The 22,650-nt window shown below is 33.3% G+C and overlaps 1 protein-coding gene across 5 annotated transcripts in view; it reads right to left on the bottom strand.

The window, feature by feature from the left end:
• Positions 1–22,650, bottom strand: part of CSMD3 (CUB and Sushi multiple domains 3) — a 684,493-nt gene that overhangs the window by 405,004 nt on the left and 256,839 nt on the right. For 2 of the 5 annotated variants that reach the window (XM_084509888.1, XM_084509892.1), the window contains exons 7-8: positions 19,484–19,780; positions 3,410–3,487 (exon numbers count right to left, since the gene is read on the bottom strand). The exons of 1 other annotated variant lie outside the window; for it this stretch is intronic. In XM_084509888.1, the coding sequence (XP_084366014.1) occupies positions 3,410–3,487; positions 19,484–19,780 (375 nt within the window). The remainder of the gene's footprint in view (positions 1–3,409; positions 3,488–19,483; positions 19,781–22,650) is intronic. 2 more of the 5 variants (XM_084509890.1, XM_084509889.1) reach the window with 2 other exon arrangements.

Consider the following 22,650-nt stretch of genomic DNA (forward strand, 5'->3'; position numbering starts at 1 on the left):
AACAGTTTCAAAGCCTGAGAAATTCAGAAACATCACAACCAGCCAGTTAAACATAGACAGAACCTTAAAACTTGAGGTAGATAGAATTCACTGAGCAATTTTCCACAATGCAGGAAGGTAGAGGAATTATGTCTGACAACAAATAGGGAAAAAGATACCTTCTTGGTTTTGTGACTGTCCGTTAACTATCCTAACATTAAACATATGTTAAATATGTAGCTAGAAACTTACTCATGATGTTGGATAATAATAATAATAAAGATTTTATTATTTTTTAATTACTGTTTTGGGACTATATCATAGCATACAGATTTACATATATTATTTTTTTTTTACTATAAACAAAGTAAAATTACCATATTAAACAACTATTTACGTTTATCAGTATTCAAGTTCTAATATTTAAAGTAGTTTTATTTTTATACAATACATTTACCTCTCTTAGGTAACACAGTAAATATAAATATTTTAAAAAAATAATCTATTGGATTTTACAGCACGAGAATTATTATATTCTACAATTTCTACCAAAAATGGCAACTTGAGAAACCATACTGTTTTCTGACATCTTAAATATAAAGACTTATTCTTTAAAATACTCTATGAAATTGATTTAAAAAATATAACTTTTATATTTATTCATATTCTTAAAAACCTAAAGTGTTATTTAAAGAAAATCAATAAAATACTTACAGTAAAAATAAATAAAAAAAAAATAAAACAACATATATGACAGTAGCAATCCAGAAGAAGGTTCTATGTAGAAGTCATAAAAATGATTTCTCCATCACATTTGGTCCCAAATCAGTAATGCGTTTAAGCCCAAATGCAAATCCATTCTGATTTCTGTTCAGTACTTTACAAAAAATATGTACAACTTAAATTTTGAAAGTTTGTATTCAAGTTAATGTTTCCAGACATAATGCTTGATTTTTCAGTCTACTGTAATCCACTTCTCAAATAGCTCCCCAAGACTACCTCTTTATCTATCTGTCTATATATCTACCTACCTATCTATGTACTTACACTCCAGATATTCATGTGAGAGTTAGCAGTTTTAGGTTTTCTTTTCATTTAAAGTTAAAGGCAGAAAAGCATTCATTCATGGTCTGATCATGAAACTGAGAGCAAGAAATCTCAGAGTTCTAATTTAGATTGACCTTTTTTATGTTTTTAATGCAAAATGAAATTCATGCATACTTATTTCAAAATATATCATTATATCAGAAGCTACCATTCTGGCTTCAATATGTGCCAATCAACTATGCTGATGTCATGCTTTTGTTCTTACAGGGTAAACTTGATAACAATAAGCACTTCAACTAAGCATGTGCATAAATGTTTGCAGGATTAGGGACTATCTTTTAAAAATAATTTCTAAATGAAGATAATTACATGGTATGTTAGATAACCGGTACATTAAAAAATAGGAAAAGACATACACATGAGAAATGTTAGATGATTTCTAAAGACTTTTATAATACAAATAATTTTACTACTGTAAAATAGGTATTCAATTATGCGTATCTTAGTTCCACTAACAGCTGAATGACCATCATCCTTTTTTTTAAAGACTCTACCTGTCACTGTAATGCAAATAGAGATCCAGCTGAGGTCACACTGGGAATTTTATCTAAATCAAAAGCTAAATACATAGGCTTTTCATGAAGTGCTTTCTCTTCAATTTCACCAACTACGGTGACTAGCGAACCAAATGATAGACTACAATATAAAATCTAGGTTATCTTTTTATGACCAGATTATGATTCACTAAAGGTACAAATCAACAAGGTTTTCACCTTTGCTTGTTATTGATTCATGTAAGTAATCTACTCTGTGTAACAAATAAGCCAGGATATAGAAGTTTTCAGTTTTACATAGACTATCATAACATTAAATGATATACAGTTTATTTAAAATATTTATTAATAACTTTAATAATTAATTTCATTACAATGACTTTTAAATATCACAAATGTCTGGTACTTTACTATAAATATGCAATCCTTATTAATGCTTATATAATGGAATAGTTAATGCTTTGCATAAAACAAATGTATAGAGAAACAATCTGTTTTATCAGCCATTTTACTACTTTCTAATTTGTAACTATGAAAGCACAAATGGACTCTGTCAAGAGACTTTAGTTATATAAACACTATTTATTTTGCTGTTATTTCTTGTTGTGTAATCACTCTACTTTGCAGTCACACGATATATATATATCAAAGGAACACTTGTTCTTAAGTATCTCAATACATTAGTTTTAAATAAAACAGAAATGTCTTTCAGAACTGTTTAGATGATGCAGTTTACAGAAAAGTTGAATGTGGCAATAAGCTACATTATAAAGCTGAACAGAAGTATATTTTGCTTTGTTTTTCTAACTTAAGAAAAGATCTTGCTCTGCTTGAAGACAGCTTTATATATATATATAAAAAGTCTGACAGTTTAAAATCCAAAACTGAAAAATACTTTAAAAATATGCCAGTGTGCCCCTACTAAATTTTGGACTCTGAATCAATCTCCCTGGGGAAAAAAAAAAAAAAAGTTTAAATGTGCCCAGCGTAAGGAGCCTCAAAAGTAAGTCCTTCCACTCCTGTGAAGAATAATGATATGTAGTATAAACAGACATATGCTAATATGCTAAAGCATTTAGTCCATCCTTTAACTGATTACTTCATTTTAAAACATGGTTCTAGTCCAAAAAGGAGTTCTATAAAAATGGCACCTTCTTCTGAAAAAAAAAAATATATCCTCTTTTAGGTAATTGTATATAAAATCATAGCTGTTCAATTTATGTCAAAATGGTTTTGCTAATCCTTATGAGTTAATCAGGACTCAGTCCTATAAGATGCTGAGCACTTTCTGTTTCTACTTTCTTTAATTACAATTGAAGCACTAAGCATCTAAGCATCTCCAAATTTTTTAAACTTACAGGTAGTTAATCAGTTCAAAATGTCAAAGTTAACGAAGAAAAAGAGATTTCAGGAAGTGAACTCAGGGGTGTTGCTTGAAAAAGATATTTGCTTGTATGTTTGTAAATGAGAATGGGCTTTGGCTTGCATAGCCTTTTCCTATTAGTACAAGCTTTCAATTAAAATAACGTATCTCCTGATCTCAGCTAAGATTTCAGCTGACAACTGGGAGGCTGAATATTTATTTCTTTATAAACACTTTAATTTTAATGTGAAATTCCTGAGAAAATAACATCATTCCACAACACCAGATTTATAGAAAGTCTGCCTTTAGAGTAGAACCATATTTAAAATTTCACCATGCAGACTGGATGAACAGATTTAAGTTAGTTATACTTTTAGAAATACATAAACAATTTCAAAAACACACAAACACAGCACAAAGTTCACTCTTGCACTAGAAAAAAGTAACAAAAAAGGAGTACACTCACAGATAGAAAACTTGTTGCTGTTGTCTTTCCCTGGAAACAATTTAAATCCTCTAGATTTAAAATCTATGGCCTTTTTCACTAGTTAAAAAACAAACAAACAAACAAAAACACATATCAGGCAATACAGTCTAAAATATTTCATTTCATTTGATAAATTTAATCATGAAACTATATACAAATTAGAGTACCAGCTACCTAGCAAGCTCATATTTTGTACCTATTGTGGAAAACAATTTACTAAAACAAATTGGAGACCAATTTGTGTGCCTAACAAAGGACAGAAGTAAAATCTGTAACTAATTATTTCTCCTGCATAACTGAAAATAAAATGAAGGCCAAAAGTATTTATTTCCATGCACTATTATAAATGTAAAACATTGTCACATATTTATGGAACCTGGGAAATAAATAATAAAAAAAAAAGTTAGATACGTTGCTTGAAAACTGTTGACTCTTATGTGGTGTTTCTACTGTATACAGAAACACTAGTACTTATCTCCTTGACATCAAAAATAAAATAAAATAAATACTATAAAGAATACTTGCCAAAAGAAGTCAGCAACCTTTAAAAATAAAGAAACTCTAAAATTTTTGAAATAGCTGAATTTGGGGGGAAATTTTATTTTATTTTATTTTATTTCCAGTAACTGAGTATTTAAGAGGAAACAGTGTCATCCACAACATCTTATTGAAAGCACACTAGAATCAAAATATTTTCCCAAATCTAAATTCCATCAGTGTGCAAGCAATAGAGGATTTATACTACTTTCTGCATATATTCTGAAAAGGTTTAGTTAGCAGTAGAAATAACATATTTTTATCAACATATTTGCCTGTAACTTCATAGTTCAAAAATTATATTAAAAATCAGTATTACATTTCGTTAAAAAAATAGACAAAGAAACACTGTTACAGCTCACAAAAAAATCCTTCTAAATTTAGCATACATTCTCATGATCTACAGACACTCATATCCACCCCACGTTGAAGTGTCTCCACTAGTTCTTTTCAAATCTACCTTAGCTATGTCCCTAGCTTTAGTACCAAAAAAAAAATTTTATTCAGGATATATACAGATTTTATTATTCGTGTTAAATTATTTTTCACATAAAAACAGAAACCTTTCATTAATAGGAAAAAAAAAATCACATTATTTAACCAAACATACAAGGCTAAGGTACTTTTTTAACTAAAGAGAATTGGATATTAAAACTGAAATACAGTTTGCTGCTCTACTGTTGGATCTGCAGCTGCTTCTTTCTCCACTTGAAAATCCTTATTTTCAAAGTGTGATATGGAAGGTAGCTGTCTCGCACCTCACCCCGACTCACCACCGGCTGAACTATATGTGTAAAAGCTTATGTTTTGGACTGTTTTTGTGATAAAGGCAGTTAACTGAGGCAAAACATGTGGTGTTAATGTATTTTTGAAACAAAAAAAAAAATAATAAAAAGAGAGTAAAACTGAAACAACAGATATAAAAAATTAAGAGAGAATAAAACAGAAACAGAGACTTAAACTTGTTTCTTTCACTCAAGTGCTGTTTTCTCCAATTAACTTTGCCAGTGAATAATGAACCCTATATAAAAGAGGACCTAACTAAAATAATAATAATAATTTAAATTTAATATACAGGTTAATATTAGGTACATTATAATCAAGTGACTTCATAGACTACATACATTTACAAGCTATAGGGAAGAGGAAGTTTTATGTTGACTATCAGGAAATAATGCTGTGGAATACAGAGATAAAAGGAATTAGGTCTAAGAGAATTTAACCCCAGAAGACAGACAGTATTCTATCAAAGAATTATTTTGCACCTGTCAAATTATTATAGGAAAATAGTGAATAGTGATATTACTACTTATACAAAGCAAAAATACCAAAGTAGCAAAATAATATTATTAAGTAACAGTAATCATTACCATGCACAAGAGCAGAAAAAAAAAATTAGGAAAAAACAACTAGTAAATAAGACACTTTATAGGATAGTTGAGAAGTCATGATAAATATTTTACACTTCCAGCAGAAGAAACTATATTTTCATCTAAGTAAATGAAGGTTTTTATTTCACAATGTAAAATGTAAATTTCCATCATAATGTAACCTACGTACATTCCCAATGGTTCTGGGAAGTAAGTTATTTGCAGGAGTGGAATGTATCTGTTATCAGAAAATACTATTATTATTATTTTAAATAATTGAAGCCTTAAGCAATGCTATAGTCAGTGGAAGTCACAGACATAACTGTACCCTCAAACTGCAAAGCCATACTGAAATAATAACAATCACAGAATCAGGGAATCACAGAATCACACCGTAGTTGAGGTTTGAAGGGAACTCTGGAGATCATCTAGTCCAACCTTCCTATTCAAGCAGGGACACCTAGAGCACACTACCCTAGACTGTGTTCAGGTGGCTTTTGAATATCTCCAGGGAAGGAGACTCCACAGCCTCTCTGGGCAAACTGTTCCAGTGCTCCGTCAACTTCAGAGTAAATAATTTCTTCCTCATGTTCAAGCAGATCTTACTGTGTCTCATTTGGTGCCTGTCATCTTATTGCTGAGCACGACAGAGAAAAGTCTGGCCCCATCCTCCTGACACCCTTCATATACTTATACTCATTGATAAGATTCCCCTTGAGCCTTCTCTTTTCCAGGCTGAACAGTTCCAACTACCTCAGCTTTACCTCATATGGGAGATGCTCCAGGACCTTTATCATTTTAGTAGCCTTTTGCTGGATTGTTGTATACTGGGGAGCCCAGAATAGGACACAGCACATCAAGGCTGAGTAGTGAGGGAGGATTACCTGCTGGCAATGCTTTTCCTAAAGCACCTAAAGCATTGGCCTTCATGGCTACAAGTGCACATTGCTGGTTTATGGGCAATTTGTCCACCAGGATTCCCAGGTCCTTCTCTGCATGCTCTCACATAACGTTGGGAGATTTTTAAGATGCTCTTTTTACACATATATGAACCTATGAGTACAGCTGTAAGCTTCTCTAGGCCTTTGAGCATCAATGTAAAATAACTCATGGATCAGACAACATGCCTGGTATTTTTGTAACACCAAAGTAAAATGGGAGTGGGCTTGAATGTGGTGCTGGGATGGGTTTTAGTTCTAGTATTAGGGAGATGTGTGTCCTTTATTTTTAGAAATCATCATACCAACATGACAAAGACAGAAGACCTTTTCTTTGCTTCTTTTCAACTTCAGTCCTCAAATGGCATATCCACAGTTTACATACACAAGAAACAGAGTTTACAATATATAAAATGGAACTGTAAAATAGACATGAGGTTCAACAAGACCAAGTGGAATGTGCTGTCAAGGCAACCCAAACATTAATAAAGACTGAGGGATGAAGGGAGAGCAGCCCTATGGAGAACAACTTAGGAGCAATGCTGGATGAAAACCTCATCATGAGCTGGCAATGTGTGCTTGAAGCACATAAAACCAGCCACACCCTAAGCTGCATCAAAAGAAGCATGGCCAGCATGTCAAGGGTGGTGATTCCCTGTGCTCTGCTCTAATGAGGCCCTATCAGGAGTACTGCATTCAGCTCTGGGGCCCCTAGCACAGGAGATACATGAGCCTTTTGGAGTGGGTCCAGAGACCATGAAAATGATCAGAGGACTGGAATACCTCTTGTAGAGTAAGGAGGCTGAGGGAGCTGGTGTTGTTCAGCCTGTATAAGAAAAACTCCGGGAAGACCTTATAGTGGCCTTCCAGTACTTATATGGGGCCTACAAGAAAGACAGGGAGAGACTCTTTATCAGGGAGTTTAGTGATGGGGCAAGGGGTAATGGCTTTAAACTAAAAAAGAGAAGGTTTAGATTAGATATAAGGAAGAAATCGTTCACTATGACAGTGGTGAGGCACTGGAACTAGTTGCCCGGAGAAGCTAAGGGTGCCCCATCCCTGGAAGTGTTCCAGATCAGGCTGACTGGGGCTTTGAGCAACTTGACTTAGTGGAAGGTGTCCCTGCCAATGTTAGAGGGGTTGGAATTAGATGGTCTTTAAGGTTCCTTCCAACCCAAACCATTCTATGATTTTATAACTATTTGCAACACCTTGCTATGGCTATTAAATAGTACAAGGAAAGCAAGCAACAAGAACTCTGAATGTTCTTTACCCAAAAAGAGGTGAAACATACTTTTATTTTATTTTATTTTATTTTATTTTATTTTATTTTATTTTATTTTATTTTATTTTATTTTATTTTATTTTATTTTATTTTATTTTTTACTTTTGTTTAAATGCTGATTTATTGAACAGTACTTTAGTAATACAGTGTGAGGGAGCAGCTATAGGAATGTATTTTGTACAAACATGTGCAGTGACTAAAATATGTGTCAGGCTGTATATGCATATACATACATACAACCTAGACACATACAGACAATATATAGACTATGTAATTTTATCTAAAGCTACAGGGTCCAGTGTTTTCTGCAAATACAAAAGATGAAACTGAAGACTTCACTGAGGAAGGAAGGATATAAAGAGTTCTAAAAATAAAAGAAGTCTGCATGGGAGATGAAATTTTGCATGCCAGATGGGTGATCTGAGATTCTGGTAATAGAGCAAGCTTGTATACACAGTAGTCAATTGACATATAAACTTAAAGAGGTTCAGAATAATTTTGTTGAAGTCTTTGTCCTAAATATCCTCTTACGCAAGATAATGAAGCTTCAGGTACTTTTAGGCAATGTTTTAGACACACTGAAAAAAAAAATATATTTTTTTCCTTTTGTAGAAAAGTTACATATAACTGTATATTTATTCATATTCTGTGGCTTGCTGGTTTTTACATTTTTCTATGGAAAGCAACTCATAGGATGAAAACTCCTCAGAACTTATGAGCTACACATTTTGATTAGGTCCTTGAGATTTTTAGAATAGAACCACATGCCTATTTTCTACAAACACTGTCTCAGAAAATAAATAAATAAACAAACAAACAAACAAACAAACAAAAACACTGATTTCCCAGTTTATTTTTGTCTTTCTATACCATATTTGTCTTAACTGCAGTATGGATGTGTTGAAAAGGATGGAGATCTTTGGAATACTGCCTAAACATCAGAAACAAACAAAGTGTTCCATATGCTTAAGAACACTCTCCATGATTTAACAGAACATGTTGCTGTTGACAGAGAAACAACATGCTTCTTGAGGAAACTGTTTTATATTTATCTTAGTTAATCAGTATGAGAATCAAGAATTGCAAAGTATTTCTTATTTCTTAATACAGGATGAATGACATGACTAATGGGAATCAGGATGTAGAAAACAGGGAGAAAAACTACTGATAGGTTTCCATTTAAGCTTCAATAAATTAAGTTCCAGATGTCAAAATGGCAACTTAAATTTAAGTGTTGAGTTACACATAAAGCAAAACAGACAAAAAAGGATTCAAGTAATGTGAAGCCAGCAACCAGCTGACTCCATGTTTTTTTCCCTTAATATCTGCATCCAAATTTTTATTTCAAAGGCAGATATACTTTCAAGTATATCTGAAGGAATTGCTGTGTTATGAAGGTACACAGTCTTTCAAAATATTCTAAGACATAGGTCTTAATTCTGTATTCATAGTTAAAAAAAATAATAATAAATTTGGAAACAATACCTTAATACTGCCATTTTACACATTTGTACTTTTGATGATACATATACAAAATATAGGCAAAAGGTTGACCACTAGACTGGTCTCAATTTTCTCTGATGACATTTGTCTCAATAGGTCAACAGCTTTTGGAATTCCTGGTTTCTTATTACAGAGACCAAAAATCAAGTCAAGATTTTTAACCATGATTACACATGGTGGTACAAGCTATTCTGAACAAAATATAACTTCCATATAATATTCCAGTGGATTACAGGAAGTAGAAAGTCAGTAGCAATCTCAGAAGCGCTAGGCAGGAAAAAAAGAGGAAAACAAAGAACACAGAGAGTTTGAACTCTCCTTCTAATTATCAATTATACAGCTCTACCAACTTTCTTCAGAGGTTTATCTACTTAGCTTTTAGCCTGTGGTAAAGCCTTGACTCTTTTGAGAGGGATGACATAACCCAATGAGCTGGCCTGTCAGACTGATTATGATTTATACTTAGTTTAGATTCATGTCATTCTGATATAAATAACAGTAGAAGATGGAAGTTTGTACCAATACAACAACTTAACTCTGAACTGAACAAAAAAGGCAGAGTAACTATATATATATATATATATTATAATTTCAAAAAGTGGAAAACGATGTTTTAAATTACATTAATATTTAAGATAATATCTGCTATTTATGATATGTAAGGAGATACAAAACCTTGTGAGAGAGGACTAATCTTGACAATTACTGCATTTACCACATTTACTCTTTATGCCAGTTCCTATATTAAAAAGCACCTCAGCCAAATAAGAATATATGTACGTATATTTTAGGGCTGCCTATTATACGATAAAGACTTAGAAATATAATTTCTGTAGGAACCTTGAATACAATAATCTCTCAGACACTAGAAACAAAGCTTACAAACTAAGAGCTATTTCTCATATTTTACAATTCTGGCTCTGCTGAAGAAGTATATCCTGAGAGACATGCACAAGACAAAAACTTCCAGATGGAAAATTTCCTTCTATAATATGGAAGCATCAAGGATAACCATGCAAAATACTCTATTTAAAACACAGACAACTCAAAAATTCATGTATTTGTTTTAGTTATGCAGCAGCATTTATGTAGAGAAATTGTCTAACTTGTCTTGTCCATACTTTCTTACTTTTCTACCAAGTACAAAGAACATTTAAAATGTTGAAGACTGAAATTCACCAAAACCAAAAGTTACGCATGTAACAGGCACTCAGGTTGTATTACTACAAGAAACTACACAGAGTAAAAATCATTGGAAACTGAGGACTCTTCCGACCATGTATACTTCTTTCCTCTTTAAAGTAGTTGCTCATAGTAGTTCAAACACCGAAACAGCCCCTTTCCTGAAACTCTCTCACATTAAATTCACTGCACCCCAGCTAATAGAGGAGAACAATACCATATTATCAAAGCCGTATTTCATGACTGCACTTAAATTATTGCCCTCCTTAAATGACATCTGCTGAGATACAATAATATGAAAAAAAAAAAAGGCAATAGACTGCTCATTTGGCTGTGCCTATATATGAAGGCAGGGGATGGCAATTCAGGAGAACTATAGAGCTGTTCTCAAGCCATGAAGGGAGGAAATCAGATGGGCCAAGCCCCATCTGGAACTAAATTTGCCTAGTATAGCATAAGACAATAAAAAATGCTTTTAAAAATACATCAACTGCAAATGAAACCTCGATGAGTATCTCCATCATTTATTGAATATCAGGTGAAATGTAGTGATGAAAGATAGGGTACTTAATGTCTTTTTTTAACTCAGTCTTTACAGTAAAGCTAATTATTCTCAGGGTGCACAGCCACCTGAGTTGAAAGATGATGACAAGGAACAAGATGAAGACTACTACATAATCAATAACAGTAAGCATATTCTCTGCATTTATGCTATTCAGGAAATAACAAGTAATTAACTGCTTTCTAAAGAGAGAGGAAAATAGTTGTTTTTAATACAGCTTAGAACCGATACAGTTTAGTGCAGAACCACTGATTGCTCCAGAACAGAAAATATTAGATTATGACAGATTTTATTTGCTGCATATACTGTTTCTAATGATGGAAACAGGAGTCCAGTATACTCTGGATTTTCCCACATACAGTGCTTATATGCAGATATATCAAATAAATCATACATGATACACTGAATTAGACATATGCTTGGAATTATGTGTTCCAAAAACGTTGGTATACATGCACAGCAGATCTACCAAGCCTTAAACTTGAACTTATTATTCATGCGCAGGTCGTTTTTTTATTTTATTTTTTTTTTTTTGGGGGGGGGAGTATTTGTTTGTTTGTTTTTTTCATACACTGCATGTTTACTAGGCATGTAACATATATAGTTATCCAGAATTTCCAAACTCTGACTACACAAGCCCTAAATATGAAGATGTCATTGCGATTACAACTTCACCACTTCAAGGGACTGTAAAAGGCAGAAAAAAAAAAAATAAGAAAGGTGAAAGGTGTGTGTGTATGTAGATATTGCAGCCTATTTAGATTTCAGGTGATAGCACTTCAGGCTCCAGAAATCTTTATTTAAAAAAAATCTGAACCAAAGTATTGCATAACAAATCATGCACAAACACACTGATGATGTAGCACAATTTTCTAGAGTCTTTTTGCATCTTGAAGGTTGGCATTAGAGGATGTAAATAGAGAATTATATAAGTAGATAATGATTATTTTTTTTAATATAAAGAATGATTCAAGATGAGCAATCAGACTGTAAAGTTAACCATCCCCTTTTCACACTATTTTCTTTTCTTTTTTTTTTTTGAGTTTATTTGTTTCAAGATCATATATATTTTAAGCACAGTATCTTTGTGCACAATAAAATGACTAAAATAATATCAATTACTTTTTGACTCCTTGCAAAAAGGAGAGATGTTTAAACAAAGCTACTGTTCATTACGATATATTAAATGAATAAAATGAGATTTTGAGTCTCTTCCAGGTATATAAATTTTGCTGGCTGAAGATCTGATTTAGTATTACCCCTTCCCACAGTCAAAATGTTTTATCCAGAATGAAAGAAAATATAAATGAAACTGAATGTGTTTTTTTTTTTTTTTTTCATAAAATGATGGTTCAACAAACACAATTATATACTTTAGAATCATATGTCTATGGCTTCATTAACCTAATGTGTGCATTTCATGTTTATATTAAAATATAATGTATTTTGATTTTACTTTAATACGATACATTTTCATTTTAATAGTGCAAGTTCTCAGTTCATTCTTAATCTACAGATGAAAACCTATGACGATTTTAAGAGAACAGTACTGTGTATTACATTAGCCATGTACAATTTAATATGTACTTGAAAAATTCTCATTGGGTTCTTATCACAGAAAAAATACACTGAAAGGAAAGACTACACCAAAAGGAAAAAAATCTCTTCTCTTGACTTAAAAGTATAACTGCTGAAGAGCTGCTGGAACAATACAATTATTGCAAGTTTTTGCAAAATAGGAACGCTCTCACTTTACTTCCACTAAAAATTACGAAAATATTTTACTTCTTTAGGTAACTTCCAACAAATATAAAGAACATCTTTGAACAATAATGTAATGTAATTATGATCTGAACTTTATAAACTGTGATAGAACAAGTACTGATAAAAATAAAATATGTGTGATATATGTTATATAATATAGGTTATTCTATATATTAGTACCGAGCTAAGAATGATGAGGAGGAATGATGAAGAAATAATTTTAAGACTTTGAACATCATAAAAGTTCTGTATAGGGACTACCTTTGGTCAGTTTGGGCCACCTGTCATGGCTGTGCCCTGCCCAGCTTTTTATGTGCACCCCCAGCCTCCTCACTAGCAGGGTGGCATGAGAAGCAAAAAAGTCCTTGATTTAGTATAAGCTCTGATCAGCAACAACAATAACAAAGGCGCTATCACCACTATTTTAATCCTAAATACAAAGTCAGTTACAGTGAATAAAATGAACAACAAAACCAGGACACCATGCCTTTTGTCTATTTTGCATGTCTCCCAATAGATGTGCATCTGGCTACCGTAGTTTTGCTTTGCAGCCTTTCCTGACAGCCCTTGAACTGCACTAGCACAGGCTGCTCTATAAGAGAAGGTTGTTAGTGGCCGCTTTGAATAAGTGTGTGTTAAAAAATGCTACATCTTCATTTTTAGTATTTTGTAGTTATTTTAGAGCAATAATAAATAGATTCAGAATATTTTTTTTCTCTCCTTTTTCTTCCTTCTAATCACACTAGACTTAACTATTGGATGAAAACTGATCTCCTTTCCAAAGATGACTTTGAAGTTGGAAGATGTAAAGAAGCTTAAATCACCATTATCAGTTTTTAATCTAAGAAAAATATTTAAATTAACAAACCATGGATTATAGATTTCATCCAGCAAACAGATGTCTATTTATCTCAATGAACACATTAAAGAGGTATTTCCAAACACTTTATGAAAAGTTAAACAAATATAGTTATGCTAATGAGAATTTCTTGTGACTTTATGAACTACTGCCACTTCGAAGACACAGAGTACACAAACCTTATGTATGAGTATTCTTATACAAATACATGAATGCAAAAATCTTACTTTTACTGCAAAATATATTGATTTTCTTCACATTCACATTATTATAGTTGTGGGTTTCACTCATCACACACACTAAAGAAAAAACCTGCAAACATATGCAGTGGTTGCTTACATGGCTCTATTAAAAATCTTTAACAGCTCTTAGTAAAATCTCTGCTTCCCTGCTCCTCACTTTCTTTTTCTTCTTCTAAAGAAGAAAATCTCATAAAATGTAGGATGTAGGAATATATTTTCTATCAAATCTTTAAAAAGCTTACATCAAATAATCACAGAGCAGTGCTACGATTTTACTGAATCTTTCAAAAAAAAAAAAAAAAAAAAATCAAGACAGTCAAATAACTCCCTCTTTGGTAAATAAACTGATTGAAGAGAGTTTCATTAGCACCCAATTTAATTCCTCTTTCATTTTCTCTTATATTTTGTGTGTTCTCACTTTATGACTCTCTTTTACTTTAGAACAAGTTTTAAACTAATCTTGTCTCCTACCTTCAGACACTCTCCTGCAACACAGCACAAAAAGAAATCCAGGATTAATGGGGAACATCCAGCAGCAAAGGTCTTTTTTGTTTTGTTTTTTGTTTACCCCTCGCTGAATCATTTTTTCCTGGTTATAACTATGATACTACAAAGTCAGATATCAAAAAGCTTAAGGCAAGGTGTGATCGTTAAGAGTTCTAAAAGAAGAAAGTGGCAAGGACAGAAATGAGAAAGCTTTTTTTTTTTTTTTTATAAAGGAAAAAATGCTTAAAAAGTAGGGAAATAAAAGAGAATGAAGACATCAGTAAAATGAATAAAATAAACTCTCAGAGGTATTTAATGAAGATGAATGTGTACTCCTGTATTTAAAATGAGCGTGTATCTTTAGACAGTCCAAACATGCTGTGAAAGCACTCACTAAGAAAAGTTATAAAATATTGCTCATTATGTTTGCATACATTGGAATAAAAATTCTACTGTGCTAAGAAAGAGAAGATCAACCTAATATGAATTCTAAAACAATTCAGTAGCATCAACTACATTACTAAACTGAATTCTTAGTTTAATGAGACACAGATTATACAAAAGAACAAAATCACAGAATCACAGAATCACAGAATCACAGAATTTCTAGGTTGGAAGAGACCTCAAGGTCATCGAGTCCAACCTCCAACCTAACGCTAACAGCCCTCCACTAAACCATATCCCTAAGCTCTACATCTAAGCGTCTTTTGAAGACTTCCAGGGATGGTGACTCCACCACTTCCCTGGGCAGCCTGTTCCAATGCCTCACAACCCTTTCTGTAAAGAAGTTCTTCCTAACATCTAACCTAAAACTCCCCTGGCTCAACTTAAGCCCATTCCCCCTCGTCCTGTCACCAGGCACGTGGGAGAACAGGCCAACCCCCACCTCGCTACAGCCTCCCTTGAGGTACCTAAAAAGAGCGATAAGGTCACCCCTGAGCCTCCTCTTCTCCAGGCTGAACAAGCCCAGCTCCCTCAGCCGCTCCTCCTAGGACTTGTTCTCCAGGCCCCTCACCAGCTTCGTCGCCCTTCTCTGCACCCGCTCAAGCACCTCGATGTCCTTCTTGTAGCGAGGGGCCCAAAACTGAACACAGTACTCGAGGTGCGGCCTCACCAGAGCTGAGTACAGGGGGACGATCACCTCCCTAGCCCTGCTGGTCACGCTGTTCCTAATACAAGCCAGGATGCCGTTGGCCTTCTTGGCCACCTGAGCACACTGCTGGCTCATATTCAGCCGACTGTCCACCATCACTCCCAGGTCCTTCTCTGCCTGGCAGCTTTCCAACCATTCCTCTCCCAGCCTGTAGCTCTGCTTGGGGTTATTGCGCCCCAGGTGCAGGACCCGGCACTTGGCCTTGTTAAACTTCATGCAGTTGACCTCAGCCCATCGGTGCAGCCTATCCAGATCCTCCTGCAGAGCTTTCCTACCCTCAAGCAGATTGACACACGCACCTAACTTGGTGTCATCTGCGAACTTACTGAGGGTGCACTCGATGCCCTCGTCCAGATCATCGATGAAGATATTAAAGAGGACCGGCCCCAGCACCGAGCCCTGGGGGACGCCACTAGTGACTGGCCTCCAACTGGACTTGGCTCCATTCAAATGTCAGATTATCCCCCATTAATGTAGTTATGACCATGCTCACAGTACTTAAATACTTCAACAGAAAATAAACAAGATAAAAATCACATTTAATTTCCTTTCCTGACTTCACACCTGAATAAGACAGATCATACTAAAAACTGTGATGTAATAACCATATGAGCTTCCTCCCACCCCATTTTGAAATAGAGGAAGCAATACACTTTCCTGAGCTTGAATTCTTGGTTCATGAGAACTTAAGATCAAAAAGATTCTGTTTTTCTTCTAGCTGTAGCATCTAAATATATTCTTCGTTGGCTAATCAACCTGTAAAATCAACCTGTCTTGAAAGCAAGATTTTCACCTCCTCCTTCCAGAAGAGTTCCTCACTCCAATAAGAAGAATTCTTCTCACACTTCACCCTAATATACCTGTTTATATCTTATATACTTATTTGTCTTTACATTCCCTACATATTTGCATTCACTTCCTGAAATACTTATCCCTTCATCATTACATTTTCTTTTGTAAGGTCAGATGCTCAGAACAATATAATAGCAGTATAGTACTTTTATTTATCTGATTCAGTCTGAATTCTTTTTGATGAAGGAACTGTAATCATGTACAATACTCCTCACAAGATCTCACTGTCACCTTATTATTTATATTTGCACTGCCCTATCACTTGTGGAAATATTTCAGAGAAAGCTACTGGGTTTCCTTTTTCATCTTTTAAGTAGTTGTAACAAAAATTCTCTCTTCTTCTGTCATTTCCAGCTCAGAAATTCTTCTAAGAATTTCTAAGCTGGAAATTCTTCTAAGAATTCCAGAGAAGAAATTCTTCAACCATCCTTTGACACAAACTACGATTATTTCTGAAGTCCAGATAGTAAGTGTGGTAGACTAATTTTGATCTAGTAGATTAACTTTAGACAGATAGAGACCTCTAGTTCTCTCTTTCATAAAAAGAACACAAAAGTCAGTTTAATAATAAAAATAATGTTGTTTACCATTTCTGGAAGAACTTAGTCACAGAACAATACAACAGAATCCAACATTAGGACTCATTCTAGAGTTAATATTTTGCATCGATGACAATATAATAAAGTATGGCACTATTTTGATCTAACTAGCAACATTCTAAAAACAGTCTATGGTAAAAACTACATGTACAGTAAATTTTTAACAAATCATGTATGTGCATGTTTCAAATGGTAAGTTTTAGTAAATTGTATTTAGTATATTAAATCTTTATCTTTTCAAGCATAAATTACCTCGCATAGGTTTGGAAGCAAAATTTTTGAGTTATGCTCAAGAACACGGGAAAAAAATAGATTTCCAGAATATAACCTAATTTTTAATATCTGTTAAGTACAGAAAGAATTAAAAAAGGAATTTACATAAACTTCTTAAGCAGGTCTAACAAATAGTTACATAGGAAATTTAAATACGCAGAGCAAGACAACTGGTTGGATATTTTTGTAATGTTTTCATCATCAAAGAGAAGCTAAAATGTTTCAGTAGAAACTCACATGAAACTCTATAGAAATACCTGTGGAATATCTCCCCAACATGGAAATTACTTCCTGTGAAGAAACTGTAGTCACACATTCACAACCATTCCTTCAAAACATGTCTGTGTAATGAGAAATTTTGTATAGTAGACCATAACAGGTTAATTAGTCAATCTGATACATTTTCATGGCTACTGTAAGCGTACTATCAAAAATTGGTGATTACCAAGCGAAACCATTTTTTTTCCTCAGTATATGAATATCCACTCTACTATCACATGTATACTGTGATGTGGGTATAACACAATAAAATTATGTTTAGAAGATGTCTAACAAACGCTAACAAAATCAAGACTATAAACTTGCCATGAGGGAAATAAACTGCAGACACAGCTAGGTAAGGACTTCGTTCTCTAGGAGAGTGTACACAGTATTGATCTCATCTGTACATGTGCTGCGGTTTAATATTTGGATAAAATAATAATAATAATATAAAAAACAACCAACAACAAAAAAAAAAAAACATAGCATTAGCTTAGCAAAATCTTGTCCCTTGTTGTCATCCCCTCCCCAGCCCCCCCCCGGGACCACCCGCAGTGTAAAATTTTGTACTTTAACATGGCAACGTAATTCAGAAGAGCCTTATATATATGTTAGATTAAAGGACAGGTCAGAGGAGAAAAGGACAGTGAAACAACAGTGGAGAGGACATTGTAGTACAATGACTACAAACAAGTGATAGAAGAAACTGTATGTATATCACAGTCACTGCCAAACCTAACCGCCAAATTACTATACTCTTATATCCATGAATTAGAAGAGATTATTACAGACCTTCAGATACTCTTTCATAACTGAAAATAAGACTGTTTTCTACTTTTTAAACCTGACCAAAGATATTCTAAACAGAATGCCTAGCCATATAATCTGTTATTATAACCAGATTATAACCAGATTATAACCAAACTCTTAATTTGTATCAACTGATAACCACAAAAAAAAATTTGTATTGATAGAAATTAAAACAATTAAGAGACAAAGCTATTTCATGATTTGTTTTGCATGCAAACCAAATCAAATACAGTTCTTGTTTTTTATAACCTACTTAATTTACATAATGTTTTAAAATTCTGTACAACTGCAGCTGTGTCAATAGGTCTTAGTAGATGAAGCTACAGTCATTTATGCAAGGTGACTATCTGATCCAGTAGGATAACAGATTCCACTCTAAAATTGTCTTTACAAAACATCGACCATATAAAAAGACATCTACAAATTGCTTGTGCTATAAAAGCTCTTGCTTTTCAATATTTTTGTGTTTTCAAGTTCTTCAGGTACAATAGCTTTACATGAAACAATGGACTAGCATAAAATAATAAATAATAATACGTAATAAATTTTATTCAATAACATTAACCTGCACCATTAACATCTGTAAATGACAAAAAAAAAAAAGACAATCCAATTTGTTTCTGAATGTCTCTGGTGGTTAAATTAAGACATTCAAGCACTGCTGTTACTCAGATTTAATTTTCATATTGCCGTTTACCTTTAAGTGAAATAAATCTTGCTTTGTGTAGGCTCCAAGTGTTCATTATTAGTACTTTTGCATGTGGATTAAATCATCTGAATATAGGAATATAGCAAAACTTTAGATTTAATAATAACTTAATACTCTCCACTGAATGCCTTACTGTACAGTCACTAATGTCCATTCACTGATTTCATGATTTCATATTTGATAGAATAAAAATGTACACATATTTAAAAAAGCCAAACCTTTGCTGAAGATGTTATCAGAACGGAGATGGATACATCTACACCACTGGTTAGTTTAGAACAAAACAGCTACTTACAAAGTACAGTTTTGTTGTTTAATTGCTTATTTCTAAACATATATGTAGCACAGAATAATGTTTTTATCTCAACTTTTATCTCACACTAGCCTTGACAATGAAACACAATGATATAAATTATAAAGTGAAAATTCCTTGCTCTTCCCTCCCCCCTTTTTTTTCCTATAATTTAAATTAATTTAAATTACAATGACAATTTTACTTACATTTTTTCATCTGTCTGCCCTCATTAGAACTCACTTTTTAGTAGATTTAATTCCTTTCCCATTTGGTTTAATCACACTTCTGGAATGTATACCTGACCTTTCATTTTTGATTTATACAGAATATTTTTCCATAACTACATGGGCACAAGTAAAATAATATCCAATACCTCTATGAGTAACAACTGCAAGTTCTTTAGTTCTTTCTATCTGCTCAGCTTTTCTTGGTCGTCTTCTTGTGCTTTGTATGTTTGCTTGATGAAGGGAGAATTCTTCCTTGGAAGAGGCGGATTCCAGAATTGATTTTCTTATATTCATAGCTTGCACATGTTGCTCTTCAGAAGGTTGTCTATGGGTGGATACAGTAACATCTGCAGATGTGCTAGCAACAGTAATAGCACCAGTTGTGACCGCAATAGGCTCCTCTAACTCACCAGTGGAGGCAGTTTTGATCAAAGTGGAAGAACCTGTGGGACACACAGTAGCACTGGATGCTAACTTTTTCTTTTGAATTGCGTTTTTCTGTTAAACCTAAGAGATTAAATTTCCCTCTGTTTAACATAGTGAAGACAACTGACATGAAAAGAAGAAGGTCAATATGGTTTATTTAAGTTTTGGAAGTAATCAGAACATTTTTTAATGGTAGTGAACATTTTTGTAATTATAGTGATATTATACATTTAGTTTTAAATGTGCTGCAAATGTTTGTAGTATTAACTTTTGTACCAGTCAGAATGAGAGCACATAAGTTCTACCCCTTGAAATTCAGCCAAAAAAATACCATGGCTGAAGCAGAAAATAAAGCCATATCATTAAAGCAGAAAATAGAGCCGTATCTACCCCATGAGTGGAAAAGTGATAACCGTCTTCTTGAGGAGTGATACAATAGAATTATGTGGTAACCTAGGTAGTAGGTGAAACTTTGGTAGTTCAACTGCTAATAAGGCTGTCAAATATGTTCACATACCCAATTCTTTCATCAGCTCTTGACAGGGTTCTAAAAGCTCATTAAAGCATTTAGCGTTGATACAAGGCCAAGGGCAGATGGAAAGTAAAAGGTACACATTTAAACAAAACAACATCTAAGCATAATTATCTCTATTTGATATTGGACAAAGGCTGCATCTGTAATTTTATTTTTAACGCTCAGATTTCTGTTTAAAAAAAAAAACAAAAACAAAAAACAAAAAACAGAACAACAACAACTAAGAAAAAAAAAAGTTTGATTAATTAAAATTTTGTCTATGCACTGCTTAGGAAAACATTTGTTTAACGCTTCTAAGTTATGCAGTAGCTAAAAATATGTAAACCATAGGGGATTGTTTTTTAAAATATTTTATTAACTTTTTCATCTTTCCCTATCCCCCAGATTCGTTTGCAAATGTTTTGAGGTCAACTTACCCACCTTTGAATATTTAGAACATCTAACACAATAGCAACTCCATCTTGACATGAACAGACAAATAACTGGGCAATGCATAATAAAATTCATAATAAAAAATTAACATTAAAAAAGTTGATGTAGCAAAAACTGTACTATGATCTATTAGTATGTTTAATACATAATACTGAATAAGGGACTTTTCAAAACTCATTCAAACATTCCACACTTTTTACTTTTTACTCCTGAGCTGTCCTCTAATGCACATTTTGAGACTTTGAAGTGTAGTGCACGATGACAGGATTTGCAATATTTGCACTGTTAGAAGAATCACTAGAAAATGGAAATAAAACTCACAGTGGAACTGGGAAGTATACAGCACCTTTCATGCACATGCTATATCAAACCTTTTTACAAAACTACCAAATATACTGTATAAACAAATGAAACAGATCTTAAATGTTAAAAATACTCAGTCTTGATAATAAAGTCCGTGTTGTTTTTGGTTTTGTTTATGCAGAAATTTTAGGTGGGAAATGTTTTATTTTGCTACAAATAGTGTAGCAAACACAACGGTATCTAATAAGTAAAAAACAGTATCTAATAGGTAACAAACAGAGCTTCTGTATGCATGGAAAAAATTGATTTTACTATCTTACATGTAATATCTTAATATCTGTTCCTCAGAACAGCAGTTCTAATTCATACAGCGGGAGTTCTCCCTGCACAACTAAACAACTTATAAGCACCAGATACATGTATAGCTACAGGTTTATGTGTAGGAAACAGAACCATGAATCTTCTAGTAGGTAATAATAGATAATAATAATAACAACAAAACAACAACTAAACAAACAAAATCCTTACTGTCCTATGATGGCAGCACTGTAACTAAAAATGGACCTAGGCGTGTTTTGTTTTGTTTTATTCTGGAATAAACAAAGAAAAAAATCACAACAATTAATAATATTACAAGACTAGACTAGTTATGATTCAGCTTACATGGAATTTTCATAGATTGCTATCAAGATTAAAACATAGAAAATACAAGTGCATGTCCAAGAGATATGTTGGAATAGGATAATGTTGCTTAAAACAAAGAAAGAAAACTTACTGCACGACACATTACCACTACTTTTAAAGTAAAATATATGTGGATGTATCTTTATCATGCAAGCAAATGTACAAAAATAAGCAGTAGTCAGCTCCCAATATCAAGCTCAAAACAAAATTATATTCTGAATCTCAGTCAAATGGAATGTTATGTCCTAGTGTTTTAAAGACACACAGCACTTTAGTGGAAAATATTAACTAGTTAAGAGAAAGCTCATTTAAAAATAAAAAAGAAAATAAGCAAGAAAAATACTGCTTACTTAAAGCTTCAAACTGCATACATTGAAAAATACAGTACCACTGTGCTAGAGAGGCAACTTTCAAGCAAAGACACCTACCTTGTTATGCTTGTTAGTCAAATGGAAGGAGATCAAAGTGATAAAACACAGGGCAGTTTAGTTCAGAAAACTAGTCTGAATGAACCACTACTCAAAAGTGCTGTAACTGCTAAAACTTTGGATAATGAAAACATACGGAAGACCCATAAGCCTTTCTATTTATATAGGGGTGGAGGTTGCTCTTGATTCCAGCATCATTTCTAGTAAAGAAGAGAGGCAAGTGCCTTTGACATTTCCCTGAGACAAAGCTCCAGAAATAGATTATGAATCTGTGCTAGATGCACATAATTTACATATGCAATATGCTATAACTATACACAGGGTTCCTCTTGTAAACATATGATAGCAAAGGAAATTTACCACACATAAACCCCCAGTGAAAATTCTGATTTAAATTAATCTCATGGTCTAATAGCTAAAATAATAGCTAATACAATGAAAATGCTTCTATTGAAAAAAATTTTTCCTTCCCGTTTAGAATACTACAACTTGGGAAAGCTCACCT

Source organism: Aythya ferina, assembly GCF_964211825.1.
Source record: "Aythya ferina genome assembly, chromosome: 2".
Lineage (NCBI taxonomy): Eukaryota > Metazoa > Chordata > Aves > Anseriformes > Anatidae > Aythya > Aythya ferina.